Source organism: Cajanus cajan, chromosome 2 (genome assembly GCF_000230855.2).
Source record: "Cajanus cajan strain Asha chromosome 2, NIPB_CcT2T_4, whole genome shotgun sequence".
Classification (NCBI taxonomy): domain Eukaryota; kingdom Viridiplantae; phylum Streptophyta; class Magnoliopsida; order Fabales; family Fabaceae; genus Cajanus; species Cajanus cajan.
Window position 1 is genome coordinate 69488529 of NC_138518.1, and position 25439 is coordinate 69513967.

The window sequence follows — 25439 nt, forward strand, 5'->3', positions numbered from 1 at the left end:
TAAGAAAAAAAATTGGATTGCTGTAGGTTTGATAAATTTTTCAGAAGAATTGAACCTAATTAACTCAATTAAATTATAATTATTTTACAATAAAATATACTTAAAATATAAAAATGAAAGAAATTAAAAGTAAGTTAAACATCGAAACGGATCAAGATTGTTACTATTATTATAATTTTTCAACTCAAAATAAAATCTGGCCAGACATAAATTGGGCTTGTTTTTCTCAAAAACAAAAGATCGAAACTATTTCTTTTTCTTCCAATAATTGCATCATCGGCACCAGAGCTTAACGTTGTAAGATCTTGAGGGTCCTTAATTTATTTCAAAGGCCCTCATATATCAGACTAGTGTGTTATAGTACGTGGAATTGTTTCGATGTTAATAGCTAGGAAGGAGTAGAAGAGTTTCACTTTCTAAAAGGAAAAGTGAAAAATATTTTTGTACCTAATAAAGCAACTTGGCACTTGAAACTAAATCATTTTCTTATGGAAGTTACTTAGGCTTTCCAAGAAAGTCGAAAAGTTAATGCACTTATAACCCTTCACGTTATGAACCTTCATTATTTGCCTTTCATTGTCTGGATTAAACCAAGCTGTAGTTAATATATAATACTATACAGAGTGTCCCACCAGATTGAGATTTCTGTCCAATCCATTGAGTAATTAGTAAAATATTTTGAATAAAAACACTAGGATTTGTTTAATAACAACTTCGAAGAAGAGAGTAGTATGACTCTTTTCGGTTCGTCAAAAACTCAAAATTTAGCTATATATTAATAGTAAGGCGCCTAAAGCAAACTGCACTCTCGCAAAAATAAAATGAAGATAAAAGTTTGATAACTCTTACACTAAAAAGTGCAAGAATATCTTAAAAAATTAGAGTTAATCACTTATACATTGTGAATGTAAAGTTTTTTTATACTAGCAACTAATCAAATTTTTTAATAATATCATGTTATTTACTTATTTAATCAAATTAAAATAAAAAAATACTATTAAAAAATTTGATTGATCGTCAAATGTACTGTGATTAACTAAAAAAAATCAAGCACTAATAATAACAGTACATTTTCTAGTACGTCGACTTTGTTTTATATACTGCTCTATCTGAATATATTTGAACCAGAATAGGGAATCCAACTTTGTTTCAACCATCATATCAAGGTTTTCCCCGAAGCATCTTATTTACACACATTTTTAATACGTTATTTATCTTACAAATAAAATATTTCCGACTCTTCCAAACTAATTTTGACATTGACAAAACTAAAAGCTAAACACCTATTTACTTTTCCAACTACGACAAAATATTTTTAATAACATGCAAGTTTTATGAATATCAGTATATTTTTTACCACTCCACATATTATTAAAAAATAACAGTTATCTTATATTTAACCTTAAGATTATAGACAATTTAGGACTTGTTACATGTGCTTTTATTTCTAATTTGCATTTTCCATTTTAACTTTTTAATTACAAAACTGCCGCATTATTATTTTCATTTTGTTTTATGTTTTCAAATATTTGAATAAAGAAATTAAAAAACAACTCTTTTTTTTTTTTTAGTTTTCTACATTTCTTGTACAAATATTTGAAAACATGAAACAAATTAAAAGTTTAATAATTAAAAGGTAAAAGGGCAAATAAATGAGGCAATGTTTAAAGTGAAGAGTAACTCTTAACTACCAAACATATGGAAGGGAAATATGAAGAAGACAATGTAACATGTTGGACCATTTGATGTTCAGAGGCAGATATAATTGTACCTTTCAAAGATTCTTCCCATATTTGGTTTTGGGTCCAAGTGTTGGGTTCATGCATTTGCACTGAGGGAGAAGGGGAAGATTGGTATCGAACTGGGGCCACAAGATAGCGAGATTTAACCCCCTGCCATGTGCATCATGGTCCATCTACTAACCTAGCTGCACCAATCCCATCTCACATAGCCTCAGAAAGTGAAAACTCATTTGCACCTTAGGGAATTGCTTTTGGGGTCCCCTTGTAGATGCACATGAAATGAGGGCATGCCATGTTTTTACTTTGCTTCCATCGCCAATCCCCATAATCCATATATGCATCATCTCATGTTTAGCTTTCCACAACCCATGGCCCGTCCTAGACTGCAAATCAAATTGCATTTGTTACTTTTTTTGGTGCTCATGTGCCTTTTATATTACGCAGCCTCAACTCGGGTCTCAATTTCATGGAGGAGAAATTCTTGAATAAACATGCTTGTTGGTATTTATGACCAAGACAAGGTTCTCCGTGTCTAGTGCTGAATATAATGACTGTGGTAGTTTCTGTTCACTTCAAATTTCAACAAGTTAAAATATAAGTTGCAACATATAAGATACTAGATTGAGAGCAACACTAAACACATTAGTGAGTGAACATGACATGAAAATATGATTTTTGTCTATTATTCTGAAAAGTCTAATGTCTTATAGTGCTTAGTTGTGTTGGCGAAGAAAGGGTTGATTTGCATTTTGAAACTCTCCAAAATTTTGGATGGTGGGGAATCTCATGCCCACCTGCAGGCTGCAGGTAGTACTGCTGAATTAGCTCCATCGTCTATGGGATTGGTTCAAGCACCATCCCCACACCGGGATTCCACGCGTACCAATTTGAGATTCATCCCTTCCGCTTCACCTACTCAACACTTTAACAAATAATATTGTGTTTAATTTCTCACTACCATTTTTTTAAAACAGATTATTAAAATAAGAGCAAATCAGGATTTTTGATATCAACAAGTCATTGCCCATGACAAAATTAAACTCAAATCTCTTAGGCAAATTTTTGGATTTGAGTCTTGTGGATAAAAAAACGTGGTTAAGAAGGAAAACTCTGTTAAATACATCTAATTAAATTTTTTAATAAAAATTAACCATCTGTAAAATTGATAAATATTTTATACTAATAACATAATTATAATATATATAGAATGATTTTTTTTAAAATTTTTTTTCCTTGCACAAATGCGAGTTTTAGTGCCCTATGTTCTAATTAGGATTGGGTTTTAAAAAAAATTGCCCTTTAATCATATTTTTTGTCAAACCTAGACATAGAGATGACTAATGAGGAAAGGTGACAAATAGATGAATCATATAATCTTTTAGTTGGATTATAATGAATCAAATAAAAATAATTCATTGATCCATTTAGATCATTAAAAATTTACATAAAAATTCAATCTATTTAAAAATAAAAAATATTTAATTTATTCATTAACAATTTTTTTATGGATGGATATTCAACCCATCTATAAAATTAATATTTTTAAAATTAAATAATTTTTATTTTTAAAATATTTTATTTCTCTATTTTTTTTAAAAGTCATCACATTTTTATATAATTTTTTTAAAATTCTCAAGATTTTTTTATATCAAAATAATATTTTAAAATTTTAATTAAATAAACATTTCATATTGTAATTTAATTGATTTTTATTAAATAGTGTATAGATTATTAAGTAATCATAAAACTAAATGAATGAATTAGATCAAATATATTGATTATTTTTATTATAATAAATAAATTAAACAGATTTCTATAAATCGAATAGATATAAATAAATAAATTTATTTCTCACTCCTATTGATCAATGTCGTTTAGTTGAGAATAATTCATCGTGGGTGATTAATCAAGTGTCTTTCTTGATATAAATTTAGTTGCTTTGCTTGGAATTTTCAGATTTGGAATTCTTTAACGATTGCAACATATCTGTCGAGTTCTTATTGTTAATTGCGTGGAGGATTGTAATTACAGGCTTTGATTATGGCTGTACTTTTCCTTTTGGTTAGTGCCGTTAGTTTTGATATACTTATAGCTCAGTATGTAAATAATGTGTTGACTTATCTTCGTGTTTCGTTATTTAAAAAGAATATAAATAATAAATTTTAAAAAGTGAGCAGTTAACTTTTAAATAGTGGGATAATTAACAAATTAGTTAAGAAAAATAAAGACAATTAAATAAATTAATTGAGATGAAATGTAAAAAAATTGTAGACATCAAAACAAGATATTTCTTTATTAATGTTATAGATAACAATATTTATGTTATGTGAAGATTTCTTTAAATATAAAAATTGCTGTAGCCTGTACATAAAATTGAACTTACAAATTAAATAAAATTTAGATCTATATAACAACTCTTCTTCAGCCAAAAACACACACACACACACAACTCTTCTTCAGCATTTTAGTCTTCCTACATTTTTGGTAGCAATAAGAAATGAGATAGCAAGCTATTTGGGCTTGGCCCGCTTGGAAAAGGCTTTTGAAGAAATTGAGAAGTCCATGATATCTGCTGATCCATGACCTGACCCAAGAATGGAACCACTTGAAATAGCATTTAATTTGATCAAGAATAACCAGTTTGGATTTGAGAAAAAAATACAAATAAAATAAAGTTCTCAATATTTACTTATAAGAGAAGGAAATGAAATAAAGTAAATAAATAAAATAAATCAAATTTCTCACTTAGAATGATAATGTCAAAAGGTATATTGCAATTATTAATACTTCAAATTAAAGATCCTTTTGAAATTGACATTAGGCAACACACCTAAAAGAAGAAAAGTAATTGATCAATTGATATACATATAAGAGTAAATTTGGATAAAATATTTTAATTTTATTTCTTTGTGTTAAAAATGATGAAAAAAATAATATATTTTTTACATAATTCTTAATTATGTCAAAGATCGATACAAGAAATGATAATAACTTTCTGTGGACATATATGAAAATAAAATTAAGGTGACTTTGTTGTTTTTACTATTAATTTATTGTATAAATACTTAAATCATCAAAATGCAAAAAAAAAAAATATTTAAAATGGAAAAAACAAATATTGATAAGTTTCAAAAAATATAAAATAAAGTAAAACTAATATTATAAGTGAAAATAATTAAAAATACATTTTCTTACACCAAATATATCCTTATATGTTGTCAAAACTCTGAGAAGGACCAGCAACAAGAATTTATCTTTGTTATTTAAACTACTCGGATGGCATCATTTAAAAGTTGAATATTGAAGAGATCAAAGGCTTGTTAAATCAAACATGGAGGTTCGTACCTAGATAAACTTGAGAATCTATTCATATACTTAATTTATCTACCATATAGATGTAATTTGTGAGTACTTTGTGGGAAGAATGGTATATTTTTCTTGCTTACTTATGAGGAATTTAGGGTTTAGGGTTTTTCTTGCTTACTTCTGAAGAATTTGAAGGTAGGTAAGTTTGTAGTTGTTGTCGGTGCTTGGTGTTTGTCTTGTACATTGTCAAGATTATTACAGTTGAAAAATAATGCACGGCAATAAAATAAGGCTCATTGAATTGGAAGATTTTAACAACAGACTATATGGCTAGATCTACCTTGTAATAAGAGAGGAATTGGTTCAGCTTCAAAAAAATGGAATAATTTAAAACATATCCAGAGTTTGGAGAAGTGCAAATGTGGATAACGTGGCTTCAGTTGCAGTGGCCATATGGTTGCCGAGGCTCCAAAATTTGTTAACATTGCAGATAGATTTTTAAGCCATGCATGATGGTGTTCCAACTAGCAGGTAAACCCTATATATCCTTATTAATGAGGATTAATTATGGACTTATACACCGAGAAATTTAATTCTTATCCTAAGTGGTCGTCACCATGAACTCAGCATCAGAATAAGAATAAGAATATTTTGTAACGTGAACATTTTGTGAAATATACAAATCTAAAATAAGAATAAGCCTTTTTATTGTCATTCTATCCCCATTGATTAAAGTTATTGGAGACTGAAAAATATGTTGATTGCGGTAATTAATACCAATAACGGTAATTTGTAGCTGGTACAGGTTGCTTGTGTGTTGAAAATGTTTTCTACATATACATGGAATGAATATGTAGAAAGAATAGGTAGAAATTATGAGAGCACGTAACACATATATTTGAGGCCTTAGTGGTAGAAGTTGTTGTACTTATATATAAGTACAGAAAGAAATAAGAAATACAAGTTAGGTACTTTTATTGTTCAAGTATCCAAATACCGACTCTTAACATAAATTAGTCATAATTACAAATATTTATTTTATTTTAATGTTTGTTGATAATTTATAAATTGAACTATTTAAAGATGCACTCTGCATTTCAAAAGTTGAATAAATATTAAGTCAACAAGTAAAATGCTGTAATGTGATTTTGATTGAATTGGCTATGATCGAGTTCCATCGAAATATAGTACAAGAGTATAGCAAGATGTTTTGAGATGAATTATTTTTACAAATAATTCCGAACCTATGAATAATCTGAAATAAATTAAAACTGCATGAAGATATGGTATTTTCTCCGGGCAACTAAAGACATTCTTTGATTGGTCTCTGTATATTATCTTTAAATATGATTTCTTAGCATCACTGGTGAAATTGAATCAACTAGTAAGAGTTCAAGATGAAGTGATAATAAGTGATATTATATGTTGCTAGAGAGTTGATCCGATAGGTCAACGACTTGAATTAAAAAATTGTTCTGAAAAGAATGGGATAAATTTAGTTGGATTCAATGTGTCAAGACGGCCACTTAGTTAGAAACTCAAAATTTATCTTACCTATTTGGTATGCTATTTTTTTTTTATCTTTATAATAAATAAATAAATAAAATGTACCAATTAGACTTAATCCATCAGGCCATGAATAAATCAAACTAGAAAATTAGTGACCTATTTAAAATTTAGATTAAGTCAACCCACTTTACATGTATTGGCCTATCAAATTAGTTTGAACTAATTTCCTATCAAATTAGTTTGAACTAATTCATTTAAATGTTATTATACTAGTTATAATTATGTTCTCGTTCGTCTCATTAATCACAAGTAGGAAGAGATATACTCTTACGTCTCTACTTTCAAGGATCATTTCCCAAAATTTGAATATCTCTACCAAATTGTTTCAAGAACTACAATACAATATCAAAAAAGAAAATAGGCCATGTAAAGATAATGTAAAACAATATTATTTTGTTATAAATTATTATACATGATATGTTTGTTAATTTTTTTAATAATTATTTTAAAATTATCAATGATAATTTTTTATTGATGGACAATATTAAACTTTTTATATTAATAATACATAATTATTGAACTCATAAAAGGTTACCATACGATATGTGGTCAGATCAATAGTGAGTGGTGATCATAGTGTTCCCGACTTTAGCAAGTGCATGCTAATAAAATTCTCGAAGGACAGATACACGTGATGAAATGTACAGATTTGAAACTTAAAGGAAAATAATATTTTATATTTTATTCTTGAGGTGTTAAATTGAATTAAAGCCTAGAAGGAGGTTCATCTAGGTTAGCAACTTCTCATTATGAATGACCTCCACAAAATTAATATTGGTTATCTAAAAAGTACATTTTGTACTCATGTTATGCTTAGTTGAGTGGAGTTTTATATTGATGTACTCATATAGTTAGATGATCTTGATTATTTTGAATTATTAGCTTAATTATATTTGTATTTTTTTTATTGGACTGTGATCATCATATTTGATATACGATCATGGCAGGAATAGGCTGCAGGTAGAGTTTGTGTGTAAGCCATGTTAGTGATGGTGGTGTTGACCTTTGAGTTATCCTAGTGTAGTTGATTGTTATTTGGGTTGTTTGATCAACAACTAAGACTTTCATATTTTAGTACCATATATATATATATATATATATTAATTATGGCGTGTATTTTCAAGTACTGCGTATGTTAATTTCAGTGACGAATCAAGAAAATTTAGATAATGGGAACTATATTTGTAATATTAAAATTTTTACATATAACTTTTAAATATATAAATATATATCATAATTATTTTTTAAAAGCTTTTATATTTACGATTACAATTAAAGATGAAAATAAATTAGGTCAAACTAGGTTTTATTATAATTTAATATGTTTGAATTTAACTTTTTTTAAAAAAAATATGTCTTAAATATGACTTATTTATCTCTCATAGATATTTTTTTTTAAATATTTGTTTAGAACTACAATCCTAAATACTTATTTATAATAGTTTAATACTAATAAAAACATAAAAAAAATATATGTTAAATTGTATAAAAATCAAGTTTAATTTATTTATGATATAAACATATTTTTAATATTTAATATAAATTTTTAGATGATAATTTATTTTAAAATACATTTTATAATAAAAATTCTAAATAAAACATAAATCATCCAATCTTTTCTATTTTGATTTTTTTAATCGACGTATACAATAAATAGAAAGTATAAAGGTAAACATGCATACTATAAATTTTATTTTATCAAAAATTAATTTTTAATATATTACATTATATATGTGAGCATTAATACATATATATATATATATATATATATATTATAATTAAAATTTAAAAAATTGATTTGTTATGAAAAAATATTCTTTATTACATATGAGAATTAATCTCTTTCGAAAGTTTGAAAAATATTAAATAAATAAACATTTCTTTCAAATTTATATTTTATACACATGATAATTTATATATATATATATATAATTTATTAGAATATAACTTTTATTTTTAAAAATATATTTTTTTTATAAAAAAAATATGTATGTGTAAAATGGTAGTGGAGGAATAGTAGTGCCCCACTATCCTTAATGTACATCTATTCTTAATTAATTCCATGTAGTTACATTTATGTTTTCGCTGTTAATAACTCAACCGTTTAAGTATAAGGATCATAATTGATTGTTAGAACTCATATGCCATGTCAAATTTATGTTGCACACATCAACATCCATTTAATGTCATTATAATGTATAAAAATAAAAATATAATGTTAGTTTTGTATAAGGATCCAATGTTGGGGGTATTTTTACTAGAGACTAATCTATAAATAATCATTAAATGTAGATATTTTTTTAATTATTTAACTTGATACAAATAAGGGATAGAAGAGAGAATGATGTTAAATAAGTATAAAAATGCATGACAAATAGATTTGAGTAATATTTGACCTTTCGTATGGAAAAGAAAAAGTCATAATGAGATTAAAAAGAAAAATATAAAAAAAATTATTGACTTCTAATATGAACTAATATAATTCATTAGGTAATTATTAATTTTTTAAAAGTATTTTTAACAAGTAAAAATATGTTTTTAAAAAAACCAAAACATAAGGACTTTTTCTGATTTATTTTTTGGGCTGGCCTTCCTTTTTTTTTGTTTTTTGTTTTTTGTTTTTTTTATTTTATCTTTTTTGGTACAATCTGATTTTTTTGTTCAATCCCTTCTTTTTTATTTTTATTTTTATTTTTATCTATTTGGAGGTGAGATTAGTTTGTATAATTTTGTTAGCTTAATACTTGTAAAATAATTTATCCTGAAAAATTAGGGCCGCCAAATAATGCAAAACAAATAAGAAAAGGCAAATATGTTATAAAAATACAAAAAACTTAGAACTTGTTTCCATTTTGATTTGTGAGTTGTGAGTTTCCTACGTAGTTCTCTTTGGTTGTTGTGCGAACGATAATAAACGGTGCTCGTGCTTGTCCTCTTGCTGTCGCCATTCTCGGCGATTCGAAGCGCAAAACCACTGCAATCCATACCAATTTTGTGTCTTGATCCATAACCTCAAGGTAACCAACACCGATTCCAAAATCCATTGTTAACGAATATCGATTTCACTTTCTCCGTGATTCCATTTTGCTGTCAGCTGTTTCGTTTGATTTGCTTGCTAATATTCGTGATGATCGTGATTCGTTGTGTTTATGCCTAGATTCTTTCGTTATTGTTCTTTGATTTGAAATTGCGTGCTTCCTGGGTTGAAATGAATAGGGTGTTTGTTAGGTTGCCTTTGGTTTAGTATATTAGATGCGTTCCCTTATTTTCTATCACACATTTTAGGATACGAAACCTTTTAAATCTACTGTTTTATTTTTTTACTTCATTCCTCTGGCTATTTTTTCCCCTTATGCTCCTTTTAGACGTTTTGATTATTAAATATGATTTTTTAATTTATTTTATTTTGGGTAATCTTTACTCTTTAGAAGAATTCTTGTGTGTGTGTGTTATAAATTGTTTATTTCTATCCATTATTAGTGCACTGGTCGAGGCTATACGTAGAAATTAATTCCCTAATCGTATGTGTGTAAGAAATAATATTAATAGGGAATACACCTGAAGACTGAAGTTATTGCATGCAAGTAGTTAATGCTTGTGTGTTTCTATAGTCTGATGAAAACAATTTCTGAGATTTTATATGCCGAGGATGCGTTTTGAGCTATTTTGTCTTGATTCTGACCTGAAAGTAAAGAAGAAAATTGTTTTTGCAGCTGTGGATATGAATTGGGTTCAGCATAAGATCTACCTTTACAATGTGACTTTTGGGCTTTATATGTTGGATTGGTGGGAGCGTTGTACTTTCAGTATCCTTTGTTGCATTCTCTTGGATTTTAACTCCTTTATGCGTCTTTTCCTTTCTAGATATTTTTGTGAGGTTTTTCTTTGAATAGTTCATCAATTGTCGAAAACTTGTTTGTCACATACTTCTAAGTTAGCTGATCATTGATGGTTAATGGTTTTGGTGTCCTTTGTTCAGTAAGACAACTGGAACAATGTTAAAGAATTTTGACCAAGTTAAGAAATTTCTTGAATTCATATGCTATCATGTCTGTTTGGTACTGCTTGTTGGAGTTCCTAAGCTTTTGCAGATATTTTGGTGTTTGTATTAATGTGTTTCGTTATACGATATGCTACTCAATTCATCAAGAGGTAGTGCATCTCCTCCCTTCTCATCCATATTTTTAAGTAGTAACATAAATTGCATTCAGCATTTCTTAACATGCAGGTAGTTTGCTGGATTATAATGATATATGGATATTAAGGTGCTAGTTTAGATTGCTCTTACTCTTGTTAATTAGGAATACATATCACTGCGGAGAATATTTTGCATTCATGTAGTAGACTGCACACCGCCATTTTTTCCACCTGTGCGAACTCTTAATAAATAATATCTTTTTACTTTAGTATTCTCCTAGATTTGTCTCTATCGACCATAATATATAGGCCATATGTAAATTTTGGAAATCAGATCTATATATAACATCTTACCAACTTCTACAATGATCTGATAATAACCTTACAAAGTTGATACTTCTGCACCAATTATTTCCTTCACTGCAGTTGTAAATTAGAGATCCAAGCTAAAATAGGCACAGAAACATACAATTCTTGGGGGGATTATATATTTATATTCTTAGCATCCAATATGCAAATCATTTGTAGCGCAGCAATATACCATTATGAGAGCCCTTTATATCTTAGCATCTAATTTAGCTCCTATTCTCAATTCTTAATATGCAAGTAAATGTAGAATTATAGATTCTTCGTATACAATACTTCCACAGCCTTTTGATATAGTTATATTTAAAATAATAAATGCTCAAATCTTCAATTAATTTGTTACTGAAGCAACATACGTTGCAATTTTATTTTTAGCCATTAGCAGCCTTTTGGCAGTCTTTACGATGCCATTGTTTTCTAAAACTAGACTGAACCAGCTTGGAAATGCGACCTTATTTCTTTTATAATTTCTTATCCTGCAATTGCAAGATAATATCAGTGCATGTTGTAATTGAAATCACTGTATCAATTTGTTTTTTGTTTCCCTACTAAACTATTTAATATTTTTTAATGTCAGGTATGTTTAGTAAGAAGCAAAACCATTCTCACGAGAATAAGCAAATGTAGATGGTTACTTGGGAATTTAAATTAGTTGCAGCCGGTGTATTTGGTATAGCTGACTAGGGAATATCTTGATTTAGAATGACTTGGAATTTCTTAAAGCTACCCATAAATTGCGCTTCTCATGCCTACTACTATACACCCTCATGAATCTTATTTGAACATTTCTTTTCTTATAAGCTTGTATTGTATGCCAAGTGGTATTCTTTACATTGTAATAATTATTGGGAATGTTCAATGCTAAGTTTTGACTTTTGAAGAGTGGAAACTGTGATCTCATCAGTGCCATCAAAGGTTTCATAAATAGGGAATGACTGAAGATATTTAAAAGTTTAGTCTTTTTTTTTTCTTCTAAATTGAAGAGAATAGTAATAGAAAATTAGATGGCCATATGATAATTTTTTTATTCAATTTTTAAATATCATCTAAATGGTCATGGATGAGTATACAATATAATTTTGTTTTTACTTTGACCCCTGCCCACACCGCACGCTGGCTCTATAAATCCGTTCCCAAGCAAGCATAATGTTTTTTTTTTCCTGGTGGATATGGTATTTCGAGCATATAACTGGATATATTGGAAGAGATGAGTGTAATTGTTAGTAAAAGATCAAAATGAGATGATAAGTTTGATTATCTTTACCATTTTTTTTTAAACTTTAACTTTAAACTAAAAGTATATAGATGAAAACGAGATGATCAAGTTTGATTATCTTTACCATTTATTTTTTTGAAACTTTAACTTTAAACTAAAAGTATATTACATTTTTTAAGAGGTAAGTGTTTGTTACAAGTAATATATTTCTATTTTTGGAAATGTGAAGGTGTGAATATTTATATTTATTAGAAGGTTATAAAAAGATATTTCGGATATATTTTATTTTCAGGAATCTAAAATTTACACATTTGACATTTTTCATTCTCATAGTGAAAAATGAATGGAAATGAAAGTTACTTTTTTAATGACTACTTTTCAATAATTATGTTACATTTTTTTCATTTTTTTTAATTAATTTTTTTCTGAAATTATCAATGTCAACCAAATGAGTTTATAGAATAATATTCTCGAGTATAACATTTTGGGAGTGAAATTTTTGGAAATACAATATCTTGAAGGAAATGTTCCCTTAGTATATTTATTTCGATAATCGTTAATTATGTTCTCGATAGTGAGTGCATTTTGGTATTCTATCTTTAACATCAACTTGGCCAATACTTTTCCACATAAAACCAATTCCAATGTTTAAACCTCTTTCATTAAAACTTGCCAGTAATGGACAAGGGACTCGATTGGGATGAATAATGTTATTTACAAATTGCCAAGGAAAAAACTTCCCTAAGAAAGGATTGAGACGAAAGATTCCTTATGGTGTGTTTGGATGAGAAATTTTACAAATTCATTCAAGGAATTTTAAATTCTTGGTATTTGAATTACTTTGATTTCAATTTCCATCATTCTTAAAATATTTTGTTTGGATAAGTCAATTCAAATTTTAAATTGTTGGGTTAAATATGATAATTTGATTCCACCATTGTAAATTTGATTTTAAAAATATATTTATATGTTGAGATTCTTAAATTAATTTTTATAAAAATAAATATTAGCTAATTTTTAAATATTTAATAATTTTAAAATTTAATATTAGATAATATTTAATAATTTTAAAAATATTTTTAAATATTTAATAATTAAAAATATGAAGAGATATGAGATAAGATAAAATATATAAGTGAAATAAGAAGAAAAAAAATATGAGGAATTTCAAATTCTTACTTTTTTGGGAGAATTTGAAATTCAATTATTTCAAGGAATTTCACAAATGCTTGAATTTCAAATTCCTTATAAATTCTCCATTCAAACAAGGTATTTCACCTCAAAGAATTTGAAATTCTTCAAATAAATAAATTATTCTATTTGAATTCTCCATCCAAACACACTATTAAGGCAGTCAATGAGAGTAATAAAGTGAAGAATCTGAAAATCTTTATCATGGCAAAGTCCTAGCATTTGTAAAGTTGATTATGCGATAATGATAATGAGTATCATAATAATATGAGGGATTATAGCCAATCAAGAGTTGATAAGGTGCTTGTTTTGGAGATTCCTCTTTAACAGAATTAATGCTTGCTATTCAACCTTCAATATCGTTTTCGCTGAACTCGTTAAGTTTCCATTTTCTGCTAAATGGGATTATTTTGATCGAATTCAGATAGTGTGTCATGACTAAATGGCACGTGTAGCTAAAAGTAATATCCTATTCTTTTTTAATAATAAATCAAACTTATAATACTTATGTTTTTTTGGGGGGAAATATTACGTTTTTCGATGTCTAGGAAACCTTCAAAATACAACTACAGGCGATACAATTATCATTAATGGTTAACACTCCTTCAATGTTTTCCTTTAAAAAGTTAAGAAAAACATTAAAATGTTAAATTAAGACTGCCACACATATGATTGTTTCGTAGAGGATATTTGTGATAAATGTATAATACTTAAGGTAAAATCTAAACACGTATATTTGAAAAAAAAAAGTATAATTAATTCAAAATAATTTAAATTTAAAATTAAAAAAAATAACATATTTTAAGTATTCTTAAAAGACTAATTAAAACTGAGTGTAAGTTTTTCGTAAATTGTAATTCTAACCACACTATTTGCTGCCAAATTCTTGATGTATCTATATAAAATGCAATTTAAAGGAAAACTATGAAGTTAATAGATGTAATATCGTCTCAAAGAAATCAGATGAGTAATACCCAATACACTATTAATGCTTTAAACTCTGGGTTTTGTGTCTGAACTTTTGTCGTTTTAAAAAATCCAAGATGTGAATTTTTAGTTATACCCTCGTTTCATTATCTCAATTAACTACATTTATATTTATCTCTTACCAACTCTTTTTTCCTACTGTCATCATTCTTTTCTATGAGAGCCAAAAAATATATATCAAACAAGAGTAAATTAAGTGATGTTTTAATCACAGTAAAATATTCTTTGTTAATTAAAAATTTCATGTATGTACATTAACCTTAATCGTCATTGGTCAACAATAGTGTCAAAAATGTGCTACAGTGTGCGGATTGTAGAAATAGTAAATACATACATCTCATCGTATCAAAGAAATGAATGTCAACCAATGCTTATACAGAGGACGTTTTCTGTGATGTCTAACCGAAAATGATATTTTGGGAAAACTAGCATCTACTTGATAATCTCAAAACTATTGACATTTTATTAAGAAACATGCAAATTATAAGAAACCATCTTTCAAAGAGCTAGACTAGCATGTAAATCTTTACAACTAGGGGTTGTATATATAATATCAGAGCAACGCGGATGGTGATGTGGGATATAAAAATCACCACAAAAAGTATGAAAAAGATAACCCACTACACATCATTATCAGATTAAACAACCTAGGACCTTCACACATGGGGTCAATGTTGTGACAGACTCTATCTTGTAAACCTCTAAGTTTATAATATAGCCACAGAGGACAAATTATAAATCTCAGGAGATCGAAACTCATCACAGTCTGTGGAGCCATTTTTGGTGAAAAATGCAATAAGGGTATTCATCATTCTACTCACAGCTGACTCAAATTCATTTTGGCCGTTAGCCGCCGAAAAACTATTGTCACTATTTTGAGCTAGATTATGTACAACTGACCCGACCGCAGCCCCCTCCACATATGACTTACATGCTGTCAGTATGAAATATGCTCTAGTACGAAAATGCCCTGCAACCAACTCCTCAAAGTGCTGCACATAAAGGAAATTTTAAGATAAATAGTTATTATGACAAGAAAACCATAACCTAGATGGCTAGATCCAGTAGTTAAGCTCACAATATATAGATATCTATATATTCAGGAAAATAACAGAGTAACTTATAAACGACCTATGCTACATCCAAACTCAAGTGAAACTATGAAATAAGTTGGGGAGTGATAATTTACATGTAGAAGCAAGATTGCCAAATTAAGAAATTTTTTGCAGTAAAATCATATAGGCTCGCTGCAAACACTAGTTTTTCTGCTCTGGTATCCCCTACCTTTGCATCCTGCCAAGTACTTTTAATTTTATGCCTTCCCTATGTTTTTCAATGATTCCCCCACGTCAAGTTTTGTTGTACTTACCTGCCTCTATATTTTACAAGGCCAAACCAATCTTAATGTTACCACCACAAATCTACCTCTGTCCTGATTTTCAATGTTCCATTTCTAAATGTAATATCTTATTATTCCTTGTTAATTCTTCAATTACTTCTACAGTAAGTGGTGATTATACTTTTCAAATATTGAACTCCAAAATTATAGAGTTTTAAATATGAAGAATTAAAAACTGTTCATAATAATTTCTTGAATCTTTAATAGCACATAAAAATTTACTTTTAAATTATCCAACCACAATTGAACCTTCACAAATTTTAGAAAGAATTTTTTTTTTCCCATTTTGACAATCATTATATATAAGATGAGTCCAGCATGAATCTCCTGAACACAGCAGGAGAAACATATTGTACAAGAGCTACTTAAAGTCGGCAATCAGTCGTTATTTATTACCCAAAAGATTAATACACAAAAAGCTAACCCAATAGATCGAAATAATAGCAATGTACAAGAACAAAGCCTGGTGAATATAAATTGATCAATGAAACCATTGTATAGAGAAACATGAATTTTTGTTTACAGCAAAGCCCAACTGTGTACATTTGAGTCTCCTTAGTAGCCAATATGTGGAAAAAATAATTAATTGTGTTGGTGCATTTTAGAGTCAAAATAGTAGACAAAAAAAAATGCATGCAAATCCATCTATCACCTATTTATGAAATTCGGCTTGGAATCATAACCATTATTGGAAAAATAAGGGGGTTTTGAGTTCAGAAAATCATTTTCTGTTCTCATTTTCTGAGTTAACTTTTGATTACCAAAAAGCCATCTTATTTTCACTTTATTTGCTGATTTTAAATGTTTTTATAGGAATTAGTGAGAACTTTTTATTGTTTTCTGTCTTCACCATATCTTGTACAAACTTTTGGAAACGGTAAACAAAATGAAAACAGGATATCATTTTTGTCATAAAAAATAAAAATAGAAATTGAAAACAGAAAACATTTTCTCAAACTATAGAGCCCCTACGTTATCAAGACAAAAGTACTCCCAAAAAATGCATTATCAGATATTGTTCTAGTCTACATACCTTTGGGGGTTTACGCAGAGTATACATCATTGTCTTCAAGGATAAAACAAATGTATTCTCATTGTACTCCTTAGATCTTCTTTGCCCATCCGCACCAGGATATGTCGATATATACCCAGGCTCATTAAAAAAAGGCTTCTCGTTTAGAATTAGAGCTTGTATTGAAACCAAGACTTGTAGCATGGTTGATTTTTCTGGAATCCAATTTTCACTATTCCTACCATGCCAAGTGCCCAAAAGACTAAGGCAGACTTTTCCACATTGATATAAATTTGGATTTAGCCTTAGGCCACCTGAGTGGTAGTGAACTCTCTGCAGAAGATAATTCAAGTTTATATTATACAGAGTGCAAGACACATCTGAAAACATGTGGAATATTGATGATACATACCGGTGGACCTGCAGGGTAGGTAGAAGGAAAGAGGCAATCAAAAAAGAAGAGACCATCATGGTAAGGAGTGCCTTGAGGTCCAACAATGACAGCCCGGAGAAGCTCCATCCTCGTTTCACTTACTCTCACAAAGATTGTCTCTGTAAAAGTTAAGTCCACATGCAATGATTGCAATTTATCATAAAGGTTGAATATCATGTTTCACCACAATGGTAAAAAGTTGGATGATGATTTACCTTCTTCCAAAAAAGATTTTAAAGATGGTAGTTGTTATTTTGGGAAAACTGTATTGAAAACAAATGCAATAGGGAGACACTTCAAATAATACATATCAAGGAAAGGCCACGACAACAAATACTATCTTGCAGATAAAAGATAAAGAATATCTTTTTTAAGAGATACAAAGAGATTTTTACCTGGCAGATTTTCCTCAAGAATTTTCCATTCATCCTGAATTTTTTTGGCCCAATTTTTAGGCTTCTGTAACATTTAAAAAAGTCAGATTCTATTCAATAAGTTGGTTAAAATTAAAAAAAAAAAAAAAATACATTGGCATATGCAACCGTTTAAACAAAAATAGTTTCCCAATTTTTATCACCTGTGCATCTGATGTTCCCTCCTTATCATAGAAATGATCCGGAAACGAATCAACAGTACCAAATTGCTTAAATTGTCGAAACTTTTGCATGACCGAATCTTCAGCTTCATCCACTTTTCCCTTGGAACTAGATTCTGTACGGGCAACAGCAACAGCCTGCTTGCTTTCACTAGAAGAAATGTCCTTCAACCAAGGTAGTGATGCCTCAACCCCAGGAGGCAAATCCGCATTGTCCAATTGATCCTGCATACTTGAAAAATCATCTTCAACGACGACATCATTGTAATAAAAAACAGCAGAGTCATTATCTTCATCTTCATCATCTTCATCTTCATCATCTTCAATCATATCTTCATCGTCATCAATCATATCCTCATCTTCTTGACATGAAACATCAGAATTGGAACCAATTTGATTATTTGAATTTAGTGATCCAGAGGTAGAAGTCTTGCAGAGATCACCACTCCCAGATGACTCTCCCACATTCATAGAATTTCCATGATCACTGGTAAAAGCATCCTGTAAAAGAAGATAAACAACAACAAAAAAAAAACTTAAAACTCACATAAAGTTACCATTTCATGATATTTTTTCCCTTTCAACTAAGCTTGAGAGGTTTAAGAACACTCTTTAATACTAAGCTACAGGCATGCTGTATCATGAACATGAAGATCCATACAAGCCATATCATGGCACTATTTAGAGGTCAGTTACCACATTTTAGGTGTGGGCATATACTATCAGTAATATAATTCAGCTCCAGGCATTGATAAGCTATGAAGTCAATTCACACTAATTTTAAAGGGGCGGGGTGGGGAAAAAAGACAATCCCTTATCCAAGAATTGAACTTACCAACTAGTCATTCACAATAGGATCATTCAGTTCCAGAGTTTCCATAGCAATAGAAATATGATGAAAGGTCAGACAAAAATTTCCATACTCCCAAAGCAAATGCACTAAGCAAAAACGTTTTCAAAGGTGGTGGCTGAGTCCTTAGAAAAAGAAGTTCTATGCCATTTTAAGCATTGTTGCCACCCACATTAGCGAATATCGCTATAAAATTAATAATGACAACGTTTCTATTGTCCGGCTGTACAACAACCAGAAATCAACACACCAGATGCCCAAAATTATGAACCCAACCGTAAAGATAAAAGTAAAACTATAAAGAGTCAAACCAAAAGGAAAAAAAAGATCACCAAAAGGGCAGAAAAAAAAACTCAGCTCTTGAAAAAGGAAAAGAAAAACATGAGTTTACAAAATTCAAACGATCAAGGGTGAAAGTCAAAATCGAAAAGGGCACAGAAGGAGAAAAAGAAGCAGAAGCAAAAAAGAAGGCCATAAAGCAGCAAACTTGAGCCATAATCAAAGCATGAGTGAGAGCAACGATTGCAGGAAATTCCAACGAAAGCGAAAATGGAGAAGAAAAAGAGGAATCTTTTAAGGTGGAAGGGGGTACCAGTTCCTGCTTTCGCTTCTTCAAGCCAGAATTCAGGGGGTTTCCATGAAGATCCATAGGAATCAAAGAAAGGGTGAAGTGTGAACCCCCCAGAGACAGGCCACAAGAGGAGTAGAGAGAGGTAGCACACAAGTGCAAACGAAGAGTCACTCCTACACTCACGAAACAATATGTCTCCTACACTTATTCCATTACATAAATATCATTATTTCTTAATTATTAATACGTTACATTTTACATGATATATATATATATTTTTAATAATCAACCATAGGTCATTTTTAACCAAAATAATCTCAGTTAAATAAAACTATTATCAACAGATTTTTTTTAATTATTTAATATAAATACGTACTCATACTAAGTAATGAAAACTCAAATAATGTATTGTATATAAAATTTTTTTAAAGTATATTTGGATAAATTTATCTAAAATACTAATATAAAAAGAAAAATTAAAATTAATATTTTTTATAAACGAATTTAATTTATAAGTTTAAATATATTTTTAGTCTCATTTGTATGAATTATTGTTGATAATTATTATTTTTAGTTTTTATTATTATGTGATTATTTTAATTATTTTTGTATTTATTATATAGTCAAGTAATTATTTCTATTTCTAGTAATATCCACAATTATATTTGATATCATGTTAGTATATGATATTTTTAAAAAAATTATAAATCTTTAAAATAAATATTATTTATCTACTTTTAGGGACCAAAAATAATTACAAAAATAATTACTTTAAATTTCAAAAGAATGAAAATCAAATAACAATATTTTATAGGACAGAATTAAAATTTGCTCATTTTTTTTAGAGACTAAAAACATTTATTCCAAATTTTAGAAGATGAATTTTTTTTTATAGAAACTAAAATCAAAACACAGTCATTTTATAAAAATTAAAAACATATTTAAATCTTAATTTATATTATTAAATTATAAAAATTTCACATATTAGTTTTTATATATAAAAAAAATAACTCATACATAAAAAAATATATTTTTCTTATTCTTCTTATTTTTTTTCCTTTTATCAATATTTATCCATGGTGCATAAATATTAATATTAAATAATTTAAAATTATTAATATTTTTATAAACTAAAATTAAATTATGCATGAGTTAATTTGTAAAAACTCTCCCATATAAGTTTTTTCAAAAATTTATTTTTAATTTATGCATCGACTAGTTTTAGCTTATAGAGTAGTTTGTTACATTTTTTTCTTTATATTTTTTCTCCAAAAATGTTTATGTAAAAGCTTATCTAAATAGGCATGTAAACGTCATTTAGTACAATTATGTTTAGAAAATATTTTTTTTGTTAAAGAATATTTAGGATTAAGTTAGAAGTGACTTATTGAAAGAATAATTATATCTTTGTTGAAAGATAGAAGAACTCAATTTAGGTGGATTGAGAACTAGACGCAGTTTTAGTGATTGAGATGAACTAGTATAAAAATTCTCAGTGTTCCTTTTGACTTCTCTCCGCACTCCATTTGATTAGCGATATTAATTTACTATGCAAAAAGTGCGAGTTGTTGATACATATTATTCAATTCCTCTTTTAGTGTTTATCTTTTCTTTATAATTTGGTATCAAAGCTCGGCCTTTGACAGGGTTGAGCATCTAATCATGCCAAAGGAAAAAGATCCACGATGAAAAGTAGTAAGGGATAGTACCTACCAGAAGGGGCTTCTCTCACAAGGCCTCCTGCCTTTAATGGAAAGGACTACCTGTATTGGAAAGGTCGAATGGAGATGTTTATCAAATCCACCTAATACCACCTTTGGAGAATTATTACTTAATGTGATGTTGTCGTTACCAAGCTTGAGAGTGAATACACTCAAGATGACTATAACATATTGCAACTCAACTCCAAAGCAAGATACATTTTTGCTTGCTCCTTCTCCATAATGGAGTATAACAAGTTTTGCAGCTACTCAATGGCCAAGGAAATGTGGGATGTCATCAAGATAACTTATGAGAGTACTAAATATGTAAGGCTTAAACGAGCTACTACACTTTAAAGGCACTATGAGTTGTTCTCCATGAAGGAGAACGAGTCTATTGACAAAATGTTTGGAAGATTAGAAACAAATTTGAATGGGTTAAAATTTCTAGGAACTGAGTTCTTGAAAGCTCAAAATAATCTCAAGATCTTGGATATTTTTGCAAAGATCTAGGAGTCCAAAGCTACAACTATCGTAGAAGCGCGCGACTTGAAAGTTCTCACTCTTGATGAACTTCTCATATCTCTACAAGCTCATGAGGTTCACTTGAACAGTAGAGATTACCCTAAAGTAAATGACATTGTTGCTTTGAAGGGTGGCAAGACTAGTAAGAGGAGAGAGAAAAGAAACGCTCTAAAAGTAGAATCTAAGCATAACAACTCAATGAAAGTTTCGAAGACTATAGATGATGAAATATCGTGTCTCATATACATTAAATGGGACTAACGATAATTTTTTTTTGAATGTTTCATTCTTTAACAGATCAAACCAGAAAACCATTTTGGAACTCAAAAATCTGTTAAAGAGAAAAATCATGTTTTCTTTCAAGACTAAGAACAAAGATCCTTAAAATCACATAGTAAAACATATATAGTCACTATTGCAGCTACACTACGTTGACATTGCTTCTACAAGCTTTGTTTGGTATAAGAAGTTGATAAGTAGCTTCCTTAATTAAATAAGAGGTATTATTTGGTGAAATACATTTAATACTTGCATTAAATGAATCAACGATTACCTACTATCACAAGTAAAAATGATGAATATAGATGAAACAAACTTGTAAACTAAACTCAAAGTGTTGCACGTCATTTTCTCCACGCTATTATATAAGAAGATTCAAAGCTCAAGAAAGAAAAAGAGACACGCAATAAAAGAAAAGACTTGTATAGAAATATACATGAAGAAACACACTTTGTAAATCATACTTGTGTATAAAGTGATAAAAAAGAATGACTCAATCTAAGAGGGGGTGAATTGGATTTATTGACACTTAAAAAAAATGTATCAGAGTTTAAGGATCTTAATTTCTTTAAAAACTTTTCTAAAACCAATTTTCAATGAAGTATATTAAACCTCTTAGTATATGGGAATGACTCCTATATGATTTCTTGATTAATCTTTATTGAATTAGTTTAAAAACAATTTATATGCAGTGCTTGTGTTTCAGTTTAAACTATATTACTCATACAAACTGATGGAACTAGGTGAGGAGATTGATGATTCCTTCACTTGCTCCATGCTTAGGACCGAAATGCACTTGAGGTTGACACTTGAAGATCTCTGAAACTCCATTGAAGAACCTTCAAAGGAGTAGAAGTCTTGCTAGAGGTTCGGTTACTTCTCTTGGATGGAGAAACTTGAAGAACCTAGGCTTAGGTTTGAAGAACTTTGGAAGATTTCTTAGAGTAGAAAGTCCCCACGGTTTTGAGACTCTTGAGTTGAGAGAAAATCTGAAGATTAATTCTCATTTATGTCAAAAGTGATTACAAATGAGGTATTTAGAAATATATAGGGAAAGATAGCTTGTAGGAGAAGCTATCCTTAACCATGGTTCACTAGGAACCATGGTAGAGTTAGCTTTAACTCCTACGGTTTAGGTGGCTTCTAGGAGAAGCTAACCTTGACCATGGTTCACTTAAGAACCATGGTAAGGTTGGCTTAACCTCCCTTGGTTTAGTAGCTTGCAAGGTAAGCTTCAAAAACCAAGAGGAGGGGCTTTAGAAATCTGGCCAAAGGAACACATGTGGGCTAGGCGGCCTTGTTCTCAAAATGCTCCATGAATTAATTTGAAAATCCTTGATTTGGGTTAGCTAGGTTCATCATATGATGATGAGGCATAGCTAATTCAAATCTATAAAAAATTAGGAACAAAATGAGTCTAATATGCAAAATTTTGCCTAGGCCCAACTCAGGCCCAATTTCTAAGCACACTCCCTAGCTTTGCTAAACGTCACCCCCTTTTCCCTACTGAAAAAATACAAAATGAAAGTATCAACTAGGGAGGTTAAATGGAGTTAAACTCTCCAAGTAACCTACCTTAAAAACAATATACAATCACTAGAAAAAAGCAAATAAAGTGCCTCACAATACAAAGGCAAAAATAACCTATACAAAAGACTATGCATGAACTGTACAATATAAACAAGTAGAACTAAGGCCTTCTCTTCATGATAGAGCTTTCCAAGTGAAGATTACCTTGGGCCTAACAAGCCCATTAGTCTTCTCAAGATCCAACTCTTCCTGTATCCTCCTAGCCATAGCTCTGGTCACTGGGCCCTTGGCCCATGGTCTATCACAAACATATTAATCAAGACCAACCATTTTAACATAAGAATGCAAAGTGTTTTATCCTGGTTCAGCCACTCCACATGTGACCTACATTCAATCCTCAATCATAACCTGGTCAAGATTTGTTCCATTATCTCAATGAAGAAGTCGTACTAGAATACCATACATGCACACACTTCAATGCACAAGATAGACCTTTTATTGCACCCAAGAAAACACTTCTTGTAGAAACTCACTACAAAAATTTCTTACCACTTGAGAAACCTACTTAATATTTTTACCACAATACACAAAAAGATTTAAGGAATGAATTCACCTGGAAACTGAATAAATCAGACTGTGAATTCTTGACCAATCTTAATTCCTCTTTCCAATAATGTAGTGATGATGATGATTTTTCTCAAAACATTTCACAAAGTGTTTTACTTATTGGTTTCACAAAGAAAACTCTCTAAGAAGATCACAAGAATTAAAAGTATATCACAAAGTTTTCACAAAATCAATTATTCTCTTATCTATAAGTTTCTGAATGTGAGAACCCTTTTTATAAAGTTTTCAACCTCAGATAATCGATTATTTTTAAGGATAATCAATTATTTTGTTCTTTGGAATTTCTGGAAATCATTCATGAATAGAATAATCGATTATTTCACAGGATAATCGATTATTCCAGAGAGCACATTCTAGGATAATCGATTATTTTACAGATAATCAATTATTACAGCAAGGTTTCTCAAACTCTTGAAAAACAGAGCAGAAATAATCGATTATAGCTAGTAATAATCGATTATTTTGAGTTAGTTCTCAAAATTTGATTTCACACATTCAGAACCTTTCCAAGTTACTTTTAATCATCATCATACTCACTCTTAGACAATTAGAATTAAGAATTAACTCATGCACAAAGCACAAACATGCATAGAATAAAAAACTAACTAACAAAGCAACTCAAAGCATAAGAACACATAAACTACTCCTATTACATTTGGTATTCATTCATGATTTTCATGTCTTTTCTTTTGTTCATGTCCTTTGTTATCATCAAAACTTATGTCCTTTGTTATCATCAAAACTCTTAGAACTTGATTTACCATCCATGAATCTCAACATAAAGTTCACTCTTTCTTGTAAAAACTTACAACTCAATATAAGTTGTATAACATCTAAGTGAAGCAAACATAACATCTATGTAACCTTTATAACCATTGTTATAAGGTTGAGTCTAGAAAGACTTGTCTGTAAAAGAATATTTATTTTGAGCCTGAAGAGACTTGAATGTAAAATAATACTTGATTGTTAATCTTAGAGAGACTTGTTGTAAAAATAATATTTAGGATTGAGTTAGGAGTGATTTGTTGAAAGAATACTTGTATATTTATTGAAAGATAGTGGAACTCAATCTGGTTGAATTGAGAACTAGATGAAGTCTTAGTGGTTAAAATAAACTAGTATAAAAATACCTAGTGTTTCATATGACATCTCTTTGCATTCCATCTGACTAACGATACTATTTCACTATGTAAAAAGTGTGAGTTTTTGATACACATTATTCAACCCCTTCTTCTAGTGTTTATCTTTTCTCCACACGATGGAAAAAAAACGGGGGAGAGGGCACCATTGAATACTTATGGTTTATTTGTTGAAGGGATGTTAACCATGGTCCTTTGTTTGAGATGAGAATTGTTAAAAAGAGCAATCAAAGTCCCATATCATTTGAAAGAATGAGAACCATGT

General features: G+C 29.3%; 1 protein-coding gene and 1 long non-coding RNA gene across 2 annotated transcripts; one reads left to right on the top strand and one right to left on the bottom strand.

The window, feature by feature from the left end:
• Positions 1-9450: 9450 nt before the first annotated feature.
• Positions 9451-12009, top strand: LOC109805080 (uncharacterized). Its single transcript, XR_002240271.3, has 4 exons — positions 9451-9634; positions 10331-10423; positions 10709-10769; positions 11698-12009. It is a non-coding gene; the product is annotated as an uncharacterized LOC109805080 (long non-coding RNA).
• Positions 12010-14947: 2938 nt separating this feature from the next.
• LOC109805362 (putative ubiquitin-conjugating enzyme E2 38) lies at positions 14948-19572 on the bottom strand. Its single transcript, XM_020367418.3, has 6 exons — positions 19396-19572; positions 17936-18454; positions 17754-17817; positions 17338-17477; positions 16947-17258; positions 14948-15506 (listed from the first exon to the last, which is right to left on the bottom strand). Exons 1-6 carry the CDS (start codon positions 19450-19452, stop codon positions 15222-15224), a joined length of 1377 nt encoding a protein of 458 aa, XP_020223007.2. The 5' UTR covers positions 19453-19572; the 3' UTR covers positions 14948-15221.
• Positions 19573-25439: the final 5867 nt, after the last annotated feature.